The 22,783-nt window shown below is 31.1% G+C and overlaps 1 protein-coding gene across 1 annotated transcript; it reads left to right on the forward strand.

Moving 5' to 3' along the window:
• Positions 1-697: 697 nt before the first annotated feature.
• Positions 698-6,057, forward strand: LOC148271245 (collagen alpha-1(XV) chain-like; the record flags this gene model as incomplete). Its single annotated transcript, XM_088241620.1, has 1 exon — positions 698-6,057. A coding segment is annotated over one exon (596 nt), but the record flags the coding sequence as incomplete, so codon positions are not given.
• Between the last annotated feature and the right edge of the window lie 16,726 nt (positions 6,058-22,783).

Raw genomic sequence — 22,783 nt, forward strand, 5'->3', positions numbered from 1 at the left:
ATGTTCTCAACTTCTGCAAGCCTTCTTCACACGTCGCATAATTGACATTCTCAGCCTAGTGAGTTTCAGCGCAGTTGTGTATTAGCTCTAGCGCCTATTCGGCACTTAAAACAGATATTCAGGTATGTAGTATGTAGTATGTAGTATGTAGTGTGTAGTATGTAGCATGTAGTATGCCAGTACAGGAATGGACCCGGGTTCGGAATTCGTAAAATGAAATGTGAGCGGCTTAGTCGTCTGTCAAAGATTATGTTCCGTTTCTCATAAATCGCGGGCGAGGTTTGAACCCTCACTTTCTTGCGACTTCGGTCTCAAACTTTTCGCAATTTGTCAAGGCAATCTTCCGCCCGAGGGAGATAGAATCATTGTCATTTTTATCACAAAGCTAATTTATACAGTTTTGTTGTACTTTTTCTCAAAAGGCATAAAGTTTTTATTGAAGTTTCGGGAACGCTGTACTTAATATTGTATTGAAAAAAACGTTAAGCGAGATTTAAAAGGAAATGAGAAAAATGAGCTTTTTTTATATTTAACCAAAATGCTTCCAGGATTATAAAAAAATATGATGGTAATTATGAGAAGCTTCATTGTTAAAAAGTTTTGTGCTAAATGTATTTTTGTTTACCACATTTAAGTTCTTTGCAGAATTCCATCCAATCTCAAATGCTGGTATTGAATAATTTATTTTTTATTACAGAATCCCCAGAACATGATCTTCTACACGCGATAGCTGTTCCATTCAGCGATCCACAATTCCAATACTTTGACGAGGGACTGGATGGTTTTCCTGCCTATGGACTAAAACCTGGCTCAAGAATCAAATCGCCGTACAGACTCTTCATCCCCGAGAAGCTCTACCCGGAATTCGCCATTGCTACTACAGTCCGACCTAGCACGAAAGAAGGCGGTTTCTTATTTAGCGTACTTAATCCTCTCGAAGAAGTGGTTCAACTAGGTGTTCAGATCATTCCAGCGGGACAAGAGCTGATGAATATATCTCTACTCTACACGGATGTCAACTCTTTTATTAGGTCGCAGAAGATCGCTAGCTTCAGGGTGCCCAGCTTCGCGAAGAAGTGGACCAGGATTGCTCTGAAGGTGACTACGGAGAACGTGACGCTATTCTTCAACTGCAATGAGTTTGACACGCAAGCTGTTAAGAGGGAACCCTTGGAGCTGGTGTTTGATTCTGCTTCTACTCTCTTCATTGGACAAGCGGGACCACTCATTCGGGGAGCCTTTCAAGTAAGTTTTTTCACTTATTGCTCAAGAGTTCCATTTGACTTATCTTAATTATTCACTTAAAATCAGTTTTATTTCTTGTCAAATGTTCATTACAAATAATTAACTATGCTTTGTTATTGTGAAGTAAATAACTGGGTGATGATCTACAAAAAAACATTTATTTGATTAATTTCATCTTAATAAATTTTAAAATTAATAAAATTTACTTGCCCGTGATTTTCAAATTCGAGACTGATATTTAATTTTTAGCAAAATATTTTATTTATTTATCTGAATGTTTTAATTCGTACTTATGGAGATTCTGTCTTGGTGAAACATTGCGCTTCGCGGATTTAAAGGTAGGACGCGGTAAGTACATATTATACACAATTTTATATTGAGAATTGGAAACGTTTAAAGATACATCATACTATATTAATATACACGTTTTTTATCGAGTTCAACATAAATTTAGAAATCCAATAATGAAGATAATGATTATTTACTAAAAACGGTTCCGAAGGATTTCGAAATAATTTGTCGACCACCCTGTCAACAAAGGTTTTTAAACTGAAAAAGAATGAAGTCTTACGGCAAATATAACCCAATTTAAGGGCGGAAGGGACGGTGTACTCAAAGCTTTTCTGTATTTTGACTATGCCAGTAAAGCCACGAAAAGCTACTAGAAGACGCCAGACTCATATTTTTTATATCTAAAGCTAAGAATATAGAATTTGTCAATTAGGTTACTTACTTTAAATGTTACTTAACCACATTAAAATTGATTTATTAATTCGTCTCTTTCGTTAAAGAGTGTTTTTGAATTAATAATAAAGTGCTTTAATTTTTTAATATTCGGATTAAACTTTCATACGATAAGAAGCATCTAACAAATTCATATTATCTACTGGAAACATAAGAAAGCGCGATGTACATACATAGATTTAAACAAAATCTGTAAATATTAAAATCAGCGTTTTCAGTTAACTCTAGAAGAAGAAAAAAAGGTTTTTCACAATTTTCAAAATCAAGAAGTTGAAAAAAAAGTACATTTCTTAACAAGTTAACGTACTTATTTAATAAAAAAATAGGTCTTCTTTTTAGCAAAATAAAGCAGACAATAAAATATTTCTCTGCATACAATTATCGTTTTTGGAGGTGAAATCAAAGGTCAAAAATTGGTGATTAATTTATATAACTAGCGATTTTAACTGCAGTAACTCGTATAATTTATACAATTTTACCATGTTTATAATGTAAATGTACGTGTCATGTACATTCACATCAATCCATCAATATAAATGTTATCATTTAGTTAAAAACAAGATGCAATTTTAATGTGTAATAACTTTCTTTTAAATTAATATTGAGTCACAAAGTATTCGTATAGTCACTACTGATTTTGCTGAACCAATAAAATAGCGGAAAAATGCAAAATCTCCATTAAAAATAATTGCTTTGATATGTAAATGTATTTTATTTAAATAGATTACAAAAAGCAATACTTTATTTTTCGGTTTCAACACGTTTTTTCCCCTTGGGTGATTCCCCAAAATAAACCAGAAAACATTTAAAGAAAAATACTTAGCTCTACGTTACGCCTAATTACTATGTACGTCATAGTAAAGGATTTGTTTGCTTGCAAGAAATGCAAGACAACGTATATATTTTCAAGAAACTTTAAGCACGTCATAGAAGATTTACAGCGAAATGTAAATCTTCCCTTATTTACACATTAAAACCTACTCAGGAAGCAAGGCTTGAATAAGTAATCGGAATTCTTTATAAGCTCACAGGATTAAAGAATATTTAGGAAAAGCAAAGCGCTTATGGTAGCGATATAAAGAACTTGCGCAATCAAAAATGTATACCTCTTTAGATAAAAAGATACAAACATCGCTAAGAATAAAAAATTAACATTTTAAAAGCTGCAATTTTCGATTAAAAATGATATGACAAAAATTGTTGTGACAACGTGATTTGTCCTTTCTTCTACAACACGAGTATGTGAGAGATAATGTTTTGGTTTTATTTTTTAAAAAAAAATTATGATTTTCATAAACGCTTTTTGTTTTCTTCAGTGAGAAAAAGTTTTATGAATACAAAAAAATTATATCTTACCCAACCCTATAAGTATTACGCAAATTCCAATTTTTAATAACACCTATTCCATATTTTTTTCTAATCTATCATATTGTAATCATCGGTTTACGAGTATTTGTGGATAAAGTTGTATTTGTTTAAATGTTTCATCGCGTTACAGAGCTCTAACTTCCAGTTTCTTGAGCGGAATAACTTGGATGTAATCACAACCAGTGTTAATTAAATCTTGTGATCCCCCCATAAATAAGCTTTAGTTTTTGGCAGTTTGGTCCTATTATGACGGGCAGTACGGTCATGTTCTACGTTCACTGACCATTTTGTGATTTATAATCTGAATAGGAGTGAGTCTAATTAAAGTTCGGAAAGACGGTAATCTATCGGCTTTTGTATGACATATTGCGCGGCTTAAGCCTAAAAATCGACACTTTTGTTGGAGCAAAATTGTCAGCCATTTATTATCCTACAATGCTTGGAAACATCTGATATTATGAAGAAATAAATGGATATTCTTTTTTACCGTTTGAAGTTTTTGTCTTTTTAAGCGTTTAATTTTTTTTTTTATTTGATGAAAATAATTCCTCAGTTTTTTATCAGTGGAAAAACTTAAAACTCTCGTATTTAAATTAAAAATAAAAATTTATTTCATATTTTGGCAAAAAAAAAACACAAATAAATAATGTATTACAGCTTTTTAACTTCTAAGTGCTTGTAAAAACTATTTATGTTAATTTGGTGTGTATAAAAATATTTTAAACATTTAAGCAGAAAATATTTTTCTTTTACGCTGAAGATTAACCATATTGAGTTTTTGATACATGGACTTTGGAGGCAAATCTTATTGATCAACGAAATTATTACGTGCATTGTTTAGAAATGTTAACAATTATTATATGGTTTAATAATAATTTGATATAAGTGAATATAAGGACATTCATATATAAGACTAAATAAAAAAATGTAGGTACGAGTAAATTGTTATCCTTTTATTAAGGTATTATTTATAAGTAGTAAATGTGTTTTATTAATTCAAAAATTTTAGTATCTGTAGTTTGTGATACAAAAAACGATTCAAATGATTTTTTTCTGAACGTAAATTGAGAATTGTAAATTAATTTAGTTCAAATATTGGGAGTTCCATTTAAAGTATTATGACGTTTTATTTTTTGTATTGACTTTTTTTTTTCTTCTTATTATTACACAAGCCTACACAGAACATGTGAAAAATAATTAAACAAAATACGATAAAAAAATCCAACAAAGGTATAGCTTGTACGTGGGTGTACTGATTTAATCAGTTCAACATGATAGCAAGATTTTATGAACTAAATTACACATACAACTACACATACATGCACACCAAGATAGTACGATTTCTTATTTTTTTGGATTTCAAAACTGCCCTTCGGGAAAAAGGAAAAAAAACATATTTGCGATGAAATATTTGCCGAGAGAGTGTTGAAGTTTAGGAATTTTAACATTTTCATGGTACTATTGAAATTTTCTTTTTCGGTAAGCAGATGAACAATTTTTTTTTCTATTTGTTACAAAGATAAAACATAAGCAAAATGAAAAATTTTATACATTAAGCAGTTTCAGATTAATACATATAATACAGTTATTTAAAACGTATACAGTATTATGTCTGTACTATTTTTATTTGATTAATAATTAAAACTAATGTCTGAGACAAACTATTATTGAAAAGTTTATCGGGACAAAATATATTTAAATACTTTGTTTTCTTTATAATGTATTGATATTGTAATAACGTGTATATTTGATTGAATAAAGACTATAAAAAAAAAAATCACATCTTGTGTTAAACATCGGCATTAATTTTCTTGATTTCAGCTGTTTTTTTTATAAACCGGTCCCTTTTTTGGTTTCTGAAGACGGAAACTGTCGCTTTTTTAACTAGTTTTACAATTTGTGTAGCTTGACTGTGACAAGAAAACACCTTGATGGAAGGTTATATGGCCTACTTAAGTTAAGCTGTCAGATTATATCGCTTTATCAAATCCACATAATCCGTTGCACAAATATAAAATTCCGATAATTTTGTTGTTGCAGTTACAGTCCGTTTTATTTTGCAGGCCCTTGAAATTCTTTTCAAAACCAATTTTTCTAGCGCATCTTCTCTCGTCAACTAGTATTGATAAAATAACATTCTCAGAATAAAAGGCCAGTTTTTTTTCAATAACTGAGTCATAATAATTATACATATCATTTCACTGGACAAATAACGAGATAAACCAATTGATTGATACAAATGCTGCACACCATAGATATTTGATGGTTTTGTTTTTCTGTTGAATCACATAGGTGCATGAACTTCAATAATGTCGTTTCACTTGAATCTTGGATGGATTATTGTAAGACACATTTAGCTTATGAATTCTGTTTGCGGTTGAAGGCAACTTTGAGTGCCAAATTTTTGTAGGGGTTCTCTTTGACAGAATTTAAATACAATTTTCAGAGTTGATAGCTTCACAGTGTCCATTAAAAGCGCCCCTTAATTCCGCCGAATAAAGTGTAAAGATCGTCATCGACAGCCTTCCAGGACGGCGTGAGCCCCCAGGTTTAAAGAGAAGACAACTTGGGTTTAGGTTTTCCTGAGGCATGTGCAGCACGTGTCGAGGCCAGGTTCACCACCGCATTCTCAAGACGGTCGTTTTAGTCCGTTCTTGGAATTCAATGTTTGTTATTTAATCAAATCACCTTATACCTCATATTTTTCTCAAGCACTTACTCTAAAAACTCAGAAGTTTGGTGTTTTGAGCTTTGGTAAGAGGCCAAAATTCGCACCCATATAAGAGTAATATACAAGCGTTGAATAATCGGCATTTACTTTTGGGCTAGTATAGACTAGAGTTCCAGACAACACGCATAATGTTAAAAGTTGCTTCAGCAATTTCTAGGCGGGTTGCGAGCTCTTTGTGCATGCTTCCATTCTCAGCTATGTGAACTCCCGAGTATTTAAAGCTGTCAACTTTTTCAACCCTCTGTCCATTATAATAGAGAGGCTGATCAGGGTTAGGACAGAATTTGTTGAACATAATCTGAGTCTTTTTTGTATCAATATTAAGACCCAAACGAGTCGAGTTTTCCTGCAGTGTGTCGACAATTTCCTAAAAGTTATCATCAGACTTTTCAAAAAGAACTGCTTTATCTGCATACTCCAAGTCGCACAACTTGAGGGGAGATTTCACTTCTATACCTCGATCAGTTGGTATCGATTTGCATTAGATAAAATCCATCAGTATGATGAATAAGAACGAATATTGTAGTGAATGAATAGGTACTCACATCCTCGTTATAAAATATTATTTAAATGCTTAGGACCAATTGAACGTAGTTTTGCAAAAAGCAGCCAGCCATAAAAAAGTGAAACTGAGATAATAGCACTTTTGTGAAAAGAGAGAATAATCGAATCTACACCACAGTTGGAATGTTTTTGACTAAAACAAATGATAAATAATGAAAACGCTAGTTTTTTTTTACATAACAAATAAAAATTTAATTATGGTTGACCAGTTTTAATGTTTTTTAAAGTACAATAAGATTTTCCTAGTGCTGTTTTTTGTAAATTGAGAAATACCGTTTTTGTGATTGATACCATTTTCAGAAGGTGAAATATACAGTTTTTTTTCTGACAGCGGTCTGGCTGTTTTTAGTAAAACATAGGGTTGACCTTACTGCACCCGATAACATAAATATATATATTTTTTAATTTGTGGACTGGCTGCTTTCTGCACAACTACGTCCAATTACACCACGAAAAGTTGACAAAGTTGCATTTTAGTCAAAACATGTGAAATAAGATGTTTTGTTTTTCTCTTTTCATGTAACCTGTTTTGCGCATTTGAAGGAAAACAAATTTTGAAAAAAAAAAATTGGGGCAAATGGTCCCTAATTTTTAATCTCACTTTATAGTTGTTTTAAATTTTCTACATTGGAATGTAATTGTTTTTTTTAGTTAGGTATTTTCAGATTCCGGTGAATTAAATGACATTGGCACATAACCGTGATCATTTTATATTTGCAACTTTTTTTTATACGGCGCATTTTCGCGTTTGCAGGTATTGACGTTGGTCGTGTATATTGTAAGAGGCAGACAAGTTCATTAAGAATATACATTTTTTCCTGTCTCACAGTGTGATACATGAATGGAGAATCCCGTTCACAATCGCCCGTTCGTGCGCAGTTTATTCACTGGAGGCAGACTAGAAGCGACTAGCGACTAACATTCCCATACTCGGTACGTTTTTAAATTTGGGACGTGCTTCCCTTAAATCTACTAGATCCACCAGCCCAGAGCAAATAAAAGAAGGAAACACGGATTGTATGTTAAGCGGAATCGTATTGAATTCTTTAGAGTACGAGCAGTTGAAAAAATTTAAAAATAAATATTTAACTTTGTTTCTCCGCTTCGAAATCACCTTTGTCTAACAATCCAACCCGAAAATTCATTTCCTGTAACCAGTTTGACTTGTTTAAGGGCACTTCTGAAATGTAAAATCGAATACCGAGATATTTGCGGAACTGGAAAATACTACACTTGTCGAAACGCATACATATGTTCGTATTGTATTTTATTTTTTATTTCGTTTTTGAAATAATGACATTTGACAAAAAAAAACTATGAACATAAATCAAATCGTACAATATTTACTAGATGTTAACTAGATGTAAAAAATAAAATATAAAAAAAAAGTATATATATGTATATACAAATGTCAATCATGAAGTTTCAAATTATATTAAATAAATTGTCTATGTTTAATGAATTTTTGTATGTGTATGCGCATGGGTGTATGTATATGTGTGTGTATGTATGTATGTATATGTGTGTGTATGTATATATGTATATGTGTGTATTTATATGTATCAAAATGTGTATACGAGTAAGTGTATATTTTATTAGTCCGTGCTTTCTATTAACTTATAAACCGTGTAAAATGTTGTTGCTTAGCTTGTAACGGGGTATGTACCCTTGTTAGCTGGGCAAAGGGAACATAAAATTGTATTTATGATAAAATATATAAATTAAATAAATAAATGAAAATTACATTTGATGATTCTACAAATATAAACTTGTTTTAAAATTGAAATTTGAATACAAGTTTGCCTGGATAAAGCTTTATATCGATACATTAAGATGAAAGCTAGAATTTTACATTTTAAATTCATCGAAATAAGTTTTGCAATTGTTTTTACCATTCCATAGGATCTTAAATAAATAAAAGCCATTAGTCTTTTGTTTAAATTAAAATCGAAAATCAAAATCCAAGTTTAAATATTGGAACTTATAAAACATGTAGTTTATTTTAGAGATTTATGATACTATTAAAAGATTTACAATATTATAGTGCAGAAAATTACATAAAGAAGATTTCTTCCTATCGAAAACCATTTTCGTTCGAAATAGGGTTTATCGAGGTCATTTTAGTGGTCAAACCATTGTCTAGAACTAGCTGGATATATACAGTAAATGAGTTCGCTAGTGGTTGGTTAGGCGTGATACTCATTTTTTTTTATTATGTTCTTTATGAAATGTGAAGTTACATACTTTGTAATACATTTAATAATAAAAAAAAACTATTTCATCGTTATCTGTAATTTTGATAAAAATTGTTTTTGTTGGAAAAAAATATTTAATTGGCTTCAGTTTTGTCGTGGAAATTTCTTGATAGTTTTTTTAAAGCTTTATTGATTTGTTTAATTATTTTGCAAGAAACACAATCAGTTATAAAATAAACAAAAAATAGTGTACAAAGTTTTATTAATACATACAATGTTTGTGGCAAAAATGGATTTCACACCCAGATTGAAATTTATTTCAGCAAAGAGGAAAACATTTTTCCGAAGGGAATAAAGAAGTCTAGGTATTTACAGGGCTTATGACCAGTCATAAAATAGTTTAAATGGCCACTTTACAAACATATAGATTATTATTTTTTTACAAAACGTGGTTCAGTAAAAAAAGAGTTTTTTAAATATTGTTTTACTGCAATAAGAAAATTTTAACCAGGTTTATGCATGAAAACATACTTTTTAATTTAATGTATTACGTTTATAACTGATAATGATAGCCGACACAAGGTCTTAATTTTAAAATTTATTGACGTATTTAGAAAGACAGGATAGTAGGAATACATAAGATAAAATGGGTAATTTATTATACATGTAACCACGGAAATTCTATTATCAAAATAGACAAATTTATTACGCCCATTAAAACTAAGCTCGGTAATACATTCAACTTGCATTACATAAAGCGCGTTCATTGTTCCACAGAACAGTAGGATACCATTTTTAAATATCGAAATAATGAATGGGCTATCGTTGAATTAATTCATAAAGTCCACTGAAGTTGTACATTATTTGTACCCCTTCATTGTGTTATGAATGAATGTCGACAATAGTTTAAATTGTTACTAACCTTGCACCTTGATCACGGAGGTCGCCATTTCATTATTTTCAAATTTAAATGATTTAAGGAAAAGATTGTTGAGAAGAAAATATGAAAGTCTAGGCACATACAAGGCATATGACCCACCATTGGCTGGGTGATCCATCTGGTGCACTTATCATGTGGGTGAGATCCATCCGGCTGAATAATTTCACCTACTAGGCAACGCCTGAAAACAAATTTTTATGTTTGTGCTTTTTTTTTTACCAGTTAGTTTAATTTTCAATGTTTTGAGTATGTCCAAATGTTTGTAGATAGGCTAGATTTCCTGAAATAAACGGTAAAACAAATTTATTTATTTTCTCAAAAATAGTTTATCCCACATTTTTTGAGACATAAGTCCCAACTCCATGGGACCAAAAATACCCTGTTGAGTTAGAACGAGCAATCAGTTGACTAAAAAATACGAGTATATCATCACAAATATTTTATTGGTTCAGAAACATGATAATAATTAAACAAAATAAATATATGGCGCATCAATATGGTATGAAAAACTTTTAAAGAGTTTACCACTCAAATTCCTCACACTAAGAAAAATCCAGTCCTTAACTACTGTCTTGAAAATAGTTTTTATCCTTGAGAGCTAAATACGTTTATTTTACCATTCAAATTTCTTAGTGAAAATTATTTGTGGAAGTTTATTGTAATTTATTATAGAAATAAAAAAAATCTTAAATCCATCAATTAAGTAACCAGTTTTATAGTTTAAAAAAAATACTACAGGTGCTGTGAGGCTACCTAAGCTTGTGCTTTTTTTTGTGCAGTCGTGTCAGCATCTGTATTATAAACATGTCTAATTTAATGATAAAGCTATTGGTTACGAAAACGTCGCATAAGCGATGAATCTTGTCACTGGCTATCCGAGTGGACTTAAGGATCACTCGTCTTTTATTAAAATAATAAATCTATTTTTTTGGGGCAACTGAGCACTAAGCTTGTATCAAATACTGATATCTTCATGTATCTTTTTAAGCAAAAATGTAATTTGGTAAAATCCAGATTATGTTTTTTGATTCAGTGAATATCCATCATGGTGGATATACATTAATTTAAACAATTTTAAGCTGTTCGTTAGTTAGGGCTCTAATAACATATATTGCGACTAATGTTTAATACTAAAAACCACATTCATCTGTCGCCTTATCTCACCACTGACTCGTACATTGTGTAAGAACATGCCTTTGAACTTTTCCCTACTACTAAGTCGTTGCTTTATGTCCGAACAATACTGCACACATACTATATGACGACATTTTTATTGCAATGTTGAACTTAAGAGAAAATAATGATGGCTTGAAAGCCACGTAATTGGACAATTTTCTCAGTACCCTTCGAGATTTTTCAACAGTCGATGGAAAAATACCATTCATTTTATCTTAATCGTTTCTTTATTTAATAGATTTTATAAAAATAATGTAATGAGAAAGATAAAATATTGTCATCAGTCATCTTTATTCCGGAATCGGACAAACGAAATTTTATTTCTTGTTTTTTGTTCCTTTCTAGACCTTTTATGATGTTTTTGGTACTTTTTTTTTTGGTACTAAAAAAAAATAACTGTTAAACTACTTTGTCCCAAAATTATTTATTTTTGTTACCCAATTTATCCAGGTTTTTTTTAGTCGAGGTGGAGTATTGTATTTCTATTGGTATTTTTTTTTTCAGATTCCTACATTTTATTGGCTTATATATTTTTTTTTAGGACTTGTTTTTTTGCCACGCTTATTATGTTTTTACTTCAAAATATATGCTCCATTTAACTGCTGTAAATTCAGTTCGAGGGTCTAGTGGGATAATCAGATGTGGCCTTGTTAAAGAACTTTTCTGATGAAAAAGACACCACAGAAAAAAAAACCTCAATTTGCAGAAGCCAGTCAGCTATTGACACAATTTGTAAACTTATTAGCCTTTAATTTTTCTATTTTATTTATCAGTTCATCTCTTAATAGTTTATTTTTTATATTTAATCTTATTTTTTCAGTACTACACGGATACAAATAAATGTATTTGGTTTTTCGTTTGACTTAAAACATTAACAATTTTACAAAGTCATTCAGCTTTATAGATATAAAACTGACGTATTTACAAATCATTTTCAAACATTAAATATACGTAAGAAAATAGTTATATTTATCAGACGTCATGAACAATACATCATAAAATCTTGATATGATTTATTTAGTCTAGTTTAGTATATTTTTTACATAGGATTCATTGAATCACTTATAAACGTCTATAAATTACAATTATATGATACAATAAATTCAACAGTTTGTAAATTCAACTCAACAAACGAATAAATTCAAATCGACAACACAATAAATAATGAAACTAAAATAAACAAATACAAATCTAATGCCAAGCTGACTGGACCTGCAAATATTCTTGGACTCCATAGTAGCTCCTATCAAACAGCCTGTGCTTAGCAAAATCTTTTTAAAAAAATTCTCGGCAAAGCCTGAATTTCAAGAGGTACCTCGTTGTAAAATTAATGCAGTTTGAGGCAATATATTTTTTTGCAGTCTAGTAGTGGGCACAACTAGATTATCTGTCTCTGTCGTGTTGAACCCACGGAAATCTCCATTACTCTTAAAATCATAAATGTTTTTGTGTACGTAGATCAGGTTTTCATAAATATATCGACGTTAAATGAGATTTATTGAAACAGAGTGGATTTTTTTAAAGGGAATATAAAGATCTTCGAACATATTTCCAAAGCATATTACATATCATTGGCTGGTTAAAGTGATTACTTTACATACTTTATTGATGTCGGTGAGAATTACTATCTTTCTGAATAATTTTATCTACAAGAATAGGCTTAAAAAATAACATTTCTATTACTTATTGAAACACACAATATTTGTAGCATGTTTCAACGTTTGTAGGCTAGGCTGAATTTCACCTTTTTACGGAGTTACTAAATATCAATACATTTTTTTCAATTAAATGTTTTCTATTTTTCTACACAACGGTTTCTAAGATAATACGTAACAAAAGCAAGAGCTTACGAATAAATACGAGTAAATCTTTACCTTTATCACACTTTAAGTATACCATCGAGAAGGGATGTTGACATTTTTATTGTCGTGCAAAATCGGCGTAGATATAGACACTTGAATGCATGAAATATGAAATACTGGAAGAGGAAGACAAACACAATATCTTTAGTGAACGTAGTCAACAATAAAGAAATAATCTCACATTTCGATTGTTTGCACATTAGGATAAACCAATACACAAATGCTTGCTTGAAATATCTCTTCAGAATTAGGCACAAAGGTAAGAGATATTTTATTTTTTCCCTACGTGAATCAGCGACATATTTTCATTTTATGAACTATTCGTTCATTTATTATAAATATTAGAGTATATTTTTAACACAAAAATGAGCAAATGAAATTTTAGATTATTTTTCTACTTTATGGGTCTTCTTCGTTGTTCTTCAGTTCTAAGAGTCGCAATCATAAGTAATGTTTTTCTCAGTCATTCTATTCACAAAATACCTACACTCTTAACTACTCTGGGCTCTCTCCACAGCTTCATGCAGGCTGACACGTGACAGTCTTCACCTGATCAAACCAGCGAGCTGTAGCTTTGCCTTTCCTTCACCTCGGCATACTGCTCATTATTGTTATTTTCTCCATGTTTTCTGGGTCACGTCTGGGTGCGTCTAAAAAATTGCAAAATAAGTTGGCGGCATTAGGCCTATAGATTCATGTTTAGTTCCTCAGGTAGCTGAGAAAAGACTCAAATTTTGGTTGAAAATAAACTGGACCAAAACGAACTTTATGTTTTTCGACAGAACCAATATGTAACAACCATCGAATATACTCCAATTTATTGAAATGTTGATATGCAGGTAAACGTCGTTTTACGCCTGAGTTCTGTTCCTAGAGACAGCGCGCAGCGGTGTTAAAAAATCGCCATAAAATGAACACAAATATAATAAAAGATATAAGGTTAGGTTTCGTGTCGAAATTCAAAGAACAATCTTACACGTTTATTCAATACATATCCTATATATATTCAAAATAAATTATAAATATATTTAATAAATACAGTTTAAATTCGTTTACAAAATAAATAATAATCTCTTAATATAATTAATTATTATTTATAATAAATACTAACTCACTATTTCGTCGGTACTAAATTAAATTCTCACACTTTTAAAAAAAAAACATCCAATTTCATTTGCTTTGATTGTTGCGTCCTATCTCTACAAATATTTTAATATTCTTTTAATTTTAATACTAATAAAATAATAAATATGATCAAACCCTATTATTTTTCTTAAAAATAAAATAAAAACTAACTCGGAAACAATTTCACACACATAATAGGCTGCTTGCGTACACGGTAATAAAATAAAACAACGTGTAAAAGTGTGTCTGCTATCAGAATCACGGCGCCTACTGTCGTCTGGTGTCGGCCGAGCCGGGGAATCCCACTCCGGCACCAACCGGCGCCGCGTAATTGTAGATTGGCGTAAATCAAACTGGCGATGGCGCAAAACGACGTTTACCTGTATTTCGTTTATTTGGTTCATCCATTTCTGCAAACAGTGCTTGCGTAACAAAAATCAAATGACGCGTCCAAATTGAATGCAAAGTTTTTCAAGATAGGATCAATGTAACCAGAAGTGTATTAGTAAGTACGCTTATATTTCCAATAATCTCATATGGCGCAGATACGGGGACAATTAAAGCCCCTGATCAGGAGGAAATATATGTTTTTAAGATGTGGTGTTGGCGTTAAATGTTGAGTATTCCACGGGCAGCCAGAAGAACGAACGTTTCTTTACTGGAGAAAATAATTATTATTGGTAAATGTATAAATTACTATTTGTTTTTTTTCATTATCCAATAAAATGAACATACTAACTACACAGACGTATTTTTTTATTTTTAAAGTAAATTGGTAGTTCAAAAATATTAATCATCATCATCATTCCCTTATTTCCGCCTGATGGTGGATAAGGTACTGTAATGTAAAATATCTCCAAATGCAACTTATCTCCATCATTGATAACATGAGGTAAGATGATCAGACTTGTGGTTCAGGTGCTAATCCAGAAACCATAGAATATTGCATTACAAAAGTACTTGACGGATTTTTGGTTCTATTTTAGATACCGCACTGTATTCTTTATTAAATCTTGAAACGGGGGGAAAGAAAAACGCGCAAAATTATATTTTTTCTATGAAAATATTAGTATGTACAATATATACACAAAAAATCAACAATTCAAAAACGTTTGTTCGAGATTATGGTTCTATTTCACACACGGGATTTTTTATTAAGACATAGACAAAGTAAATAGACTGAAGAAACGACTACCTCGTAGTGTAGTGTTTGGTGCATTCCTATCGTGCTTAAGCTCCCTAGTCCGAATCCTGGAAAAGTTTACATTATTTATTTTTTATTTTTTATGGTGGTTGTACAATGAAGTGTTTCGTTGCTCTGAACTGGCACGTGACGCGTAAGACTGATCACATAAGCCTTCTGTTATGGAAGATATTTAATTTATTTTAACAGTTTATTCACATAAACGGTTACATACATATGCCTAAGGGTGGGTATTTGCCTTAAGGCAATTTCTTCCTACTCACCCAGACCGTTTAATTATAGGAAATCAGTGGTATATGATATTGTAAACCATTGAAAATGTTAGAATTCGTTCTGCGTACTGCCAGGTTTTTCGGAAATCCCCGCAAACTGAGAACTCTTAACAACTCTTTGTGCGAAGTAGACTCGATAGTGGCTCGATGATTTGAGGGCCACATGAACTGAACGTAGTTATGCAGAAAGCAGCCAGTCAACAATTAGGAAAAAATGAGATATTAATGTTATCAGGTGCAGTAAGGTCAATTTTATGTTCTACTCTAAAACATTCAGACCGCTTTCATACAAAAAACTGTATTAATCACCTTCTGAAAATGGTGTCGATTACAAAAACGACATTTTTCAATTTGCTAAAAACACCCACAGCATTAGAAAAATCTTACGGTTCTTCAAAAATCATTAAAACTGGTCAAATACATAATAAAAATCTTGTTTGTCATATAAAAAAACCATATGTTACCATTGTTTATCATTCGTTAAAGTCAAAACATTCTAACTGTTGTGTAGACTGGATTTTTCAGTCTTTTCACAAAAGTGCTATCATCTCAGTTTCACTTTTCTATGGCTGGCTGTTTTCTGCATAACTACATTCAACTAAAGTACTGTCTTATGATAGAGAAAATCCAAAATAAGTTTTTGAAGTATCTCTACATGTGCGGGTATCAACCATGGCTCTACCCGACTGAGTTTTTTCATTATAAGCGTGGCTTTAACAGTTTAGAGACATGATAGAATGTGTATTTGACTTCACATTTTTATCGATTGTTGCGCGGTATGGTCGATGATCTTGAGATTATGATGAGCGTTGATTTGTACGTTTCTGATAATTACCTAAGATAACGTCAGCATAGATTGTTTCATATTACAATAAACAGTACCAACCTGTCGATAGTTATGTCTGTTAGAAAAGCTAACGCCATACTGAACAATATCGCTTAGGATGTTGATCTATTCCATGTATCCGAAAGGGTTTTTCGGAGCAGGATTCTTCCACTATTTTAACAATAGGCTTTTTTTGTATTTTTGTTAATTTTTATAACATAAACGTATTAAATTTTAGTTTCTAAAAAATAAATTTATTTAATTGTACGCATATTATAATATTTTCACTATAAAACAAAACATTGATTTACACTGCTTTTTTTTAGAAAACGAAATTGACTTAATATCTACACTATACAGCGAAGAGAGGGGGAAGTGAAGGGGAAGGAATAAGGGAAGAGAAATGAAAAATTTAAATATTCAGGAAGGAACATTTTAATCATAATTTAAATGTGAATGAAGAAGGGGGCGTCTCTGACATTAATGGGTTATTTCACAATCAAGCAATTATTACGGTTCAAAAGAAGAAAAAAAAAAGTTAGAGTGGTGAATGCGTAAATAAGGGATTCTCTCGATATTACAACAAAAATATAACCCATGCTGTGATAGGGATTGAAAGAGCTCTCTTTGATAAACAAGAAATGTTGGATTTTAAAAAAAATGTGTGGAAGTGATTATTCTATGTCTGATACTGAGCCAGTGTAGTTGCAAGCAGTATTTGGTTATGAGATCAAATTTGCGAAGATGTTAGATACAACGAATATAATCATTCTGCAAATGTTTCAACTTATCAAATAATTCAAGATGATTGAGGTACACTCCATTTGATTCAACAATGCAGCGCCTTATGCACCATCGGATGTGGTGAAGGGTTTGTTGACGATGGTGTTGTATTAAGTCGGGTAGGACAGTGGTATTCGGCGCGTATCTTTTATCCTTGAAATTGATATAAAAATTGTGTTGCAAGAAATTAGAAGATTTATAACTGTATGGGAAAAAAATCGTTATAGAAAATATAATAACTAGGTTAATGGAAATAATGTAGGACGTTATAAATATGTCTGCGGAAAATTCAATGCCCTTAACTACAGGGGGAGTATAGGCAATAAATCCAACAGCTCTTCACGTACATACGTTGGTAGTTCTTTGAAAGAGAGGCAATTGTGTATAATTAATATAATACAACTCGTACAGAAACAGTATAATATGTTTTTTTTATAATGCAACGCAAAAGACCAGAAGATCCAATTAGAGTGAACAATCAGCACATACGAGTATTATACACACCAGGCTTAAGTTTTGAATTATGTATAAAATAAAATAAATGCATAAAAAAAACACATTTAATTAAATATGTGGTCTTAGATATAATGCAATTATATATTTTTAGAATAATGATGTTTGTGAAAATAATTTACTCCGCTAAATCTCAAAAGAAACACTCCCACACTACTAGGGGGCAATTACAAAGTCATCGGTACATACCGAGACGACATATTTAACTTCTATACTATCTCTATCTATCTCAGTATGTTCCAACGAGTGGTCATTTCTGACGTCATATTATCGAATTCAACCAATGTGGGAATATGAGAATGTATCTAAACCTATGGACATTAAAAAGTCAGAAAGTGGTTATTTAAATATATTTTCTTAAAAACAAAAAAATGTTTGACTACAAACTGCTTTAAATAATATTTAAAAAAAAAATATCCGAGTAATTTAAAACTAACTCCATCCTGCTTTGCTACTTTTTTCAAACTGTATTTAGATGATTATATATTTTTTTTCAAATGATCTACCTCTAAATACAAGTAACTTGATCCGTTATAGAGGGAGCAACTTATGCGAATGTGTGAATATTTTTTTTTTAAACAAAAATAAATATTGAAGTTTATCTGATTTACCCAAAATTTTTTTTTTTTTTAAATATTTTCAACCAGTTGTAAATAACTCACTACAAGAAAATGGGAATAAAGTTGTGGTAGATTGGAGATTGAACCTTGGACCTCTCATCCGTGAATCCGTGATACTAGTCACAGGACCACTACCCGAAATTGTAATATATGTAATCCGAATCATTTTATTTATTTATTTCACAGACTTAAAATGGACAGAGATTTATTTGTTTATTTGTATATGCGCACAATAGGAATTTTTAAGGAAATATTTATGCATTAAAAATATTATAAAGAAAAGTAAAAAGACACAATGGTATATGGTAGACTTGGTGGGAGTGGAGGCGGGAGAGAGGTGTTTATAAATGAATTTGATTCAGTGATCGTTTAAAAAAAGACAATTTGTTATCAAAGAAATCGAGACGGGTATGTTTGTTGGCAGATCTAAGAATTCTGGGCATGGGGGAAAGAAAACCATAGATTTTTTGTTTCAGGCTTAACAATTCCTGTGTTTAGGCAAGACCTATTTTTTTACATCTGTTTTATCATAAAATTATGATCAATTCGAATCAATAATTATAATATTTATAAAAAAATGAAAAATAAATATAAATTGAGAAACGTACCGATAATGATTAAAATTAAAACATAAATGTAAATTCGAAAATATACCGTTAATAACTGAAAAATGAAACATAAATGTTAATATTTATTTTAAAAAGAAAATTTCAACAAATTTATCAATTATTGATGAAATATATTATTTAAGTAACATGTTTCATTATAGCTAGAAGATTCTGGTCTGTTCTACGAAACGTTCTTTGTACTGAAAATGTCTGCATAGATAAGGCATGAAACTGTCTAGATTTATTATGCAGTTTCAATATCGTGCGTAACGTTTTGACCCTTGTTGGAATGAATCTATTATTCCTCCCTCTAGTTGCGGCAGTCTTTGCAGATTTATAAAGTAGCGACCTTTGGTCTGCAATAAATTCTTAGGTTCATTCCCTGAGTCCGCTCATTTGGTCGACCGTAGCGAGGATTATTTACGACCTTTTTGCCAAAAAATAAGCACGTACTTACATAAAGTGTACTCCTAATGGCAAAGATACCACTTGATTGCGCCATTTAGGAGTATTTTGGACATGATTTCTCAATATTCTTTGAATGTTTAATTTACGTGAACATAGATGGTTGCTTCATAAAGATTATATAAAGGTAGCGTTGGATCAAAACGCGACACAATAAGTTCTTATATATTGTGTTCCTTTCAAATTTTTACTTGAAGTGTTATCATTGATTTTGTGTTTTATAGAAAAATCGTTAAATACAAGTGTTTTCGATACTCGATATGTCTTTTGTTTTCTGAAAATTGATTTTAATTAAGAAGTCAAAAGTGCGTTTAAATATAAAAAAAAATATTTTTTGATCTGATTAGAGAAAAAAAAAATTAAGTTAAAAATATTTTTTTTTATAGTACAACTTTTTCAGCTGTTTTCTTATTAACGTTAAGGAAAATGCGTTCAAGCTGTAATACTTTTATAATTAAATGATAAACACGCATACCTTATATTCGAATAAATGGAGGAATCAAAAAAATATAAAAGCATTAGAACAAAGAAAATAACTCCCCTATTTGCAACTTACAAATTTTGAAAGTTTTGAATAAGCTATTAAAAAGACTAATTAAAATGAAATTATGCGAGTTTGTTTTCAAGTTAGTTTCCTCTTGATTCTACTTAAATATATAATGAAAACAATCATCCACTCAAAAAGCCGCTTTAAAGTAAGCGTTTATTATGATTGCGTGTTTTAAAATTGTGACGTCATACTAAGTATGCTTTATTGTTCATTTATATAAAAAAAAAATTTTTTTAATTCTTGGAATATAATCGTACACATAAAAATATAAAAACAGCTAAAATCATCATCATCATACCATGCAGTACCCTATTTGCATCCAGTGATGCATAAGGTACTCCGTTGGCACACTAAATGCTGTTTATCTTGATCACCAATTAAATGTAAGTAAACTGATCAGTCCTACGCTTTAGGTCCCAGTCCAAGAATAATGAAATACTACGATGTAAAACGACCAAAAACAGTATTTTATGCCTACCTCACCAGAAATCGAACTAAAGACTTCAACCATCATAGGTGAACTCGCCAATGACCACGTGGTGCTCAATATACACCCTACAGTTTCCATTGAGTCGAACACAATTTTCAATGATTCGGGTTCAGTTTGACCAAAAACACTGTATTTTTGACTCACTCGGAGACAGAATAGATAACTTAAGTATCAATATTATTAGGAATTAAATCTTAGTTCATTATAATACTATGGTATAAGTATGGTATAAGAAAAGTTAACATCGACGATTGTACCCGATGACCGAGATATTTTTCTCTTTGACTGTTTTCTTGATAACCATTTTAAATAACAAATTCTTACGGTTTTAAAAGGTCGTTAAAAAACTCCTTCAGTATCATTACTATTAAAATTTTCTTGAGACCGTTTCTGAGTTTCTTCAAAAATATGTGTGGCGAAAAGTTTTGGCCGCGGTAAGGAAGAACATTAAGAAAATTAGATAGCCGGAAATCGCTGACAATAATTCCACTCAACCAAGCAAAGCCTTTACTGTAAGGGAGTTTTAATTTTTCTCTTTGCCACGAGACGAAAATGAACAGGCTTTATTTTCAAACCAGATAATCGTAAATTCATCAAAATATATTTTTTGAATGGTATTCAAATTGATGATTTGACTGCAAAATTATTTATGTATCCACATTTTTTATGATAATTCGCATGGATTTTGGTATGAAAAATGCGTGTGGAATGTGGTGTCTGTGGAATGTGGTGTCTGTGGAATGTGGTGTGTGTGTAGTGAGTGTAATGAGGGAAAACATTTTTTTGAAGGGAATAGGAAGTATAAGCATTATGGGTTTGATGACCTGTCATTGGCGGATTTGAGTACTGTTTAAAATTTACCGTTCCCTCAAATCTTCCATCTGTTGATTTTCGTGAAGTAAAAGAGCTGAAAAACAACCCCCTCGGGAGGAAATCCAGCCTGTATGCAAACCTTTGGACATACTCTCAAAACGGAGTTGATTTAGTTTAGATAAAAAATAACTAATTGATAAAAAATCCATTCGCGGTATCAATATATCAACTTTTGTTTGCAGCAGAGAGCTAGGTTGATGAACAAGTCCAAATCGTACATCTTTTCTTATTAAATTTGATTTAATTTGATTTAATTTGAATTTCATTTTGAAGTACTGATTGCTTATGTTCAGAATAAATTAGAAATTATTGGAATATGAATTAAATATCATCACCATTATTTCCTCTACATATAATAATGTATAAGGCATTGCATCAAAATACGTATTGCTATTCAAAAACATATTTGCAATAACCTGACATAGGACTTTACCATGGTAAAAATTTTACTGGGTTTTTTTTTGTAAACCCGTCTCGATACGGGAGTATTCAACACAACACAAAAGATTTTTTATGAGTATTTGAACCACTTTATTTGTGTTTATTTGTTAGAATTAAAATTAAAATAAAACTATTTTGTTTTTAACCACTTATATTTTATTACCAATCGGTTGGGAATATTTCTACTAACAATATATCATACAGTCTACTGAGTTTACTCCTATCTACTTTTAGAAATAGAAATTCAAATGATCGAATTTAAACACCCCTCATCCCTCACTAAATATCTTTTTTAAACAAAAAAGGATATGTTTAGACTTGGTAGGTATCAAGCAGACACCGTTAAAAAATATAAATTACAATTATTGTTATATTTTTTATGAATTTTTCATAATCGTAGAATAACGACGTTTTACGACGTAAAGTTTTTTTTTTCAAACTTTAAATATATTTTGTGTGATATTAAACTATATTGTTTACTTTTATAGTGTATGCGTGTATTTTTATTGTTTTGTTAAAATAGTCGAGTACGTAAAACAAAGCGGATGTGCAAAAAATGCGACGTTGACATTCTTTTATACTTGATACTGAAAAGCTATTTGAAATTGGAAAACTCCGCTAACAACTTACCAAGACATGTGTATGGAGCATATTGATGTACAGTTGTGAGACATGATGCCTTACTGAAAAAGATAAAAAAATACTAGAGGCCTTTGAGTTGTGGTGCTACAGAAAAGTATTAGGAATTTCCTAGACATCACATCACTAATGACGAGGTTCACAGCAGAATCGAAGATGGAAGGCACCGAATCGAAACCATTGCAGAGATACGAGCCTAATAGAATGTCCACATTATACGCAATGAGGGTCTGTCACATGACATAATAGAGGAGATGACTGAAGGCACAAATTACAGAGAGCGCCCCCGACGGGAGTATTTGGAGTAAGTGTGCGAGCATTTTAACTGCGCCTCATAGGTCGAGCTAAAGAAGGCTGCAGAGATAAGAGACCTATGGAGGACAAGATGCAGGTCTTTGCTGTAAACCAATCCCCAGGATTGAGACAGCAAAGAAGATTGAAAAGGTTGTATAAAAGCTTTATACATTATTTCAAATTCAAAAAAAAGATTTAAAACTAACCCATGTATCAAATAACATACTTTTGAACTTTTCAAATTGCAATAGGTGT

The sequence above is a fragment of the Micrasema longulum genome, unplaced genomic scaffold (assembly GCF_059751315.1).
Source record: "Micrasema longulum isolate JH-2025_06_02 unplaced genomic scaffold, ASM5975131v1 h1tg003001l, whole genome shotgun sequence".
NCBI lineage: Eukaryota > Metazoa > Arthropoda > Insecta > Trichoptera > Brachycentridae > Micrasema > Micrasema longulum.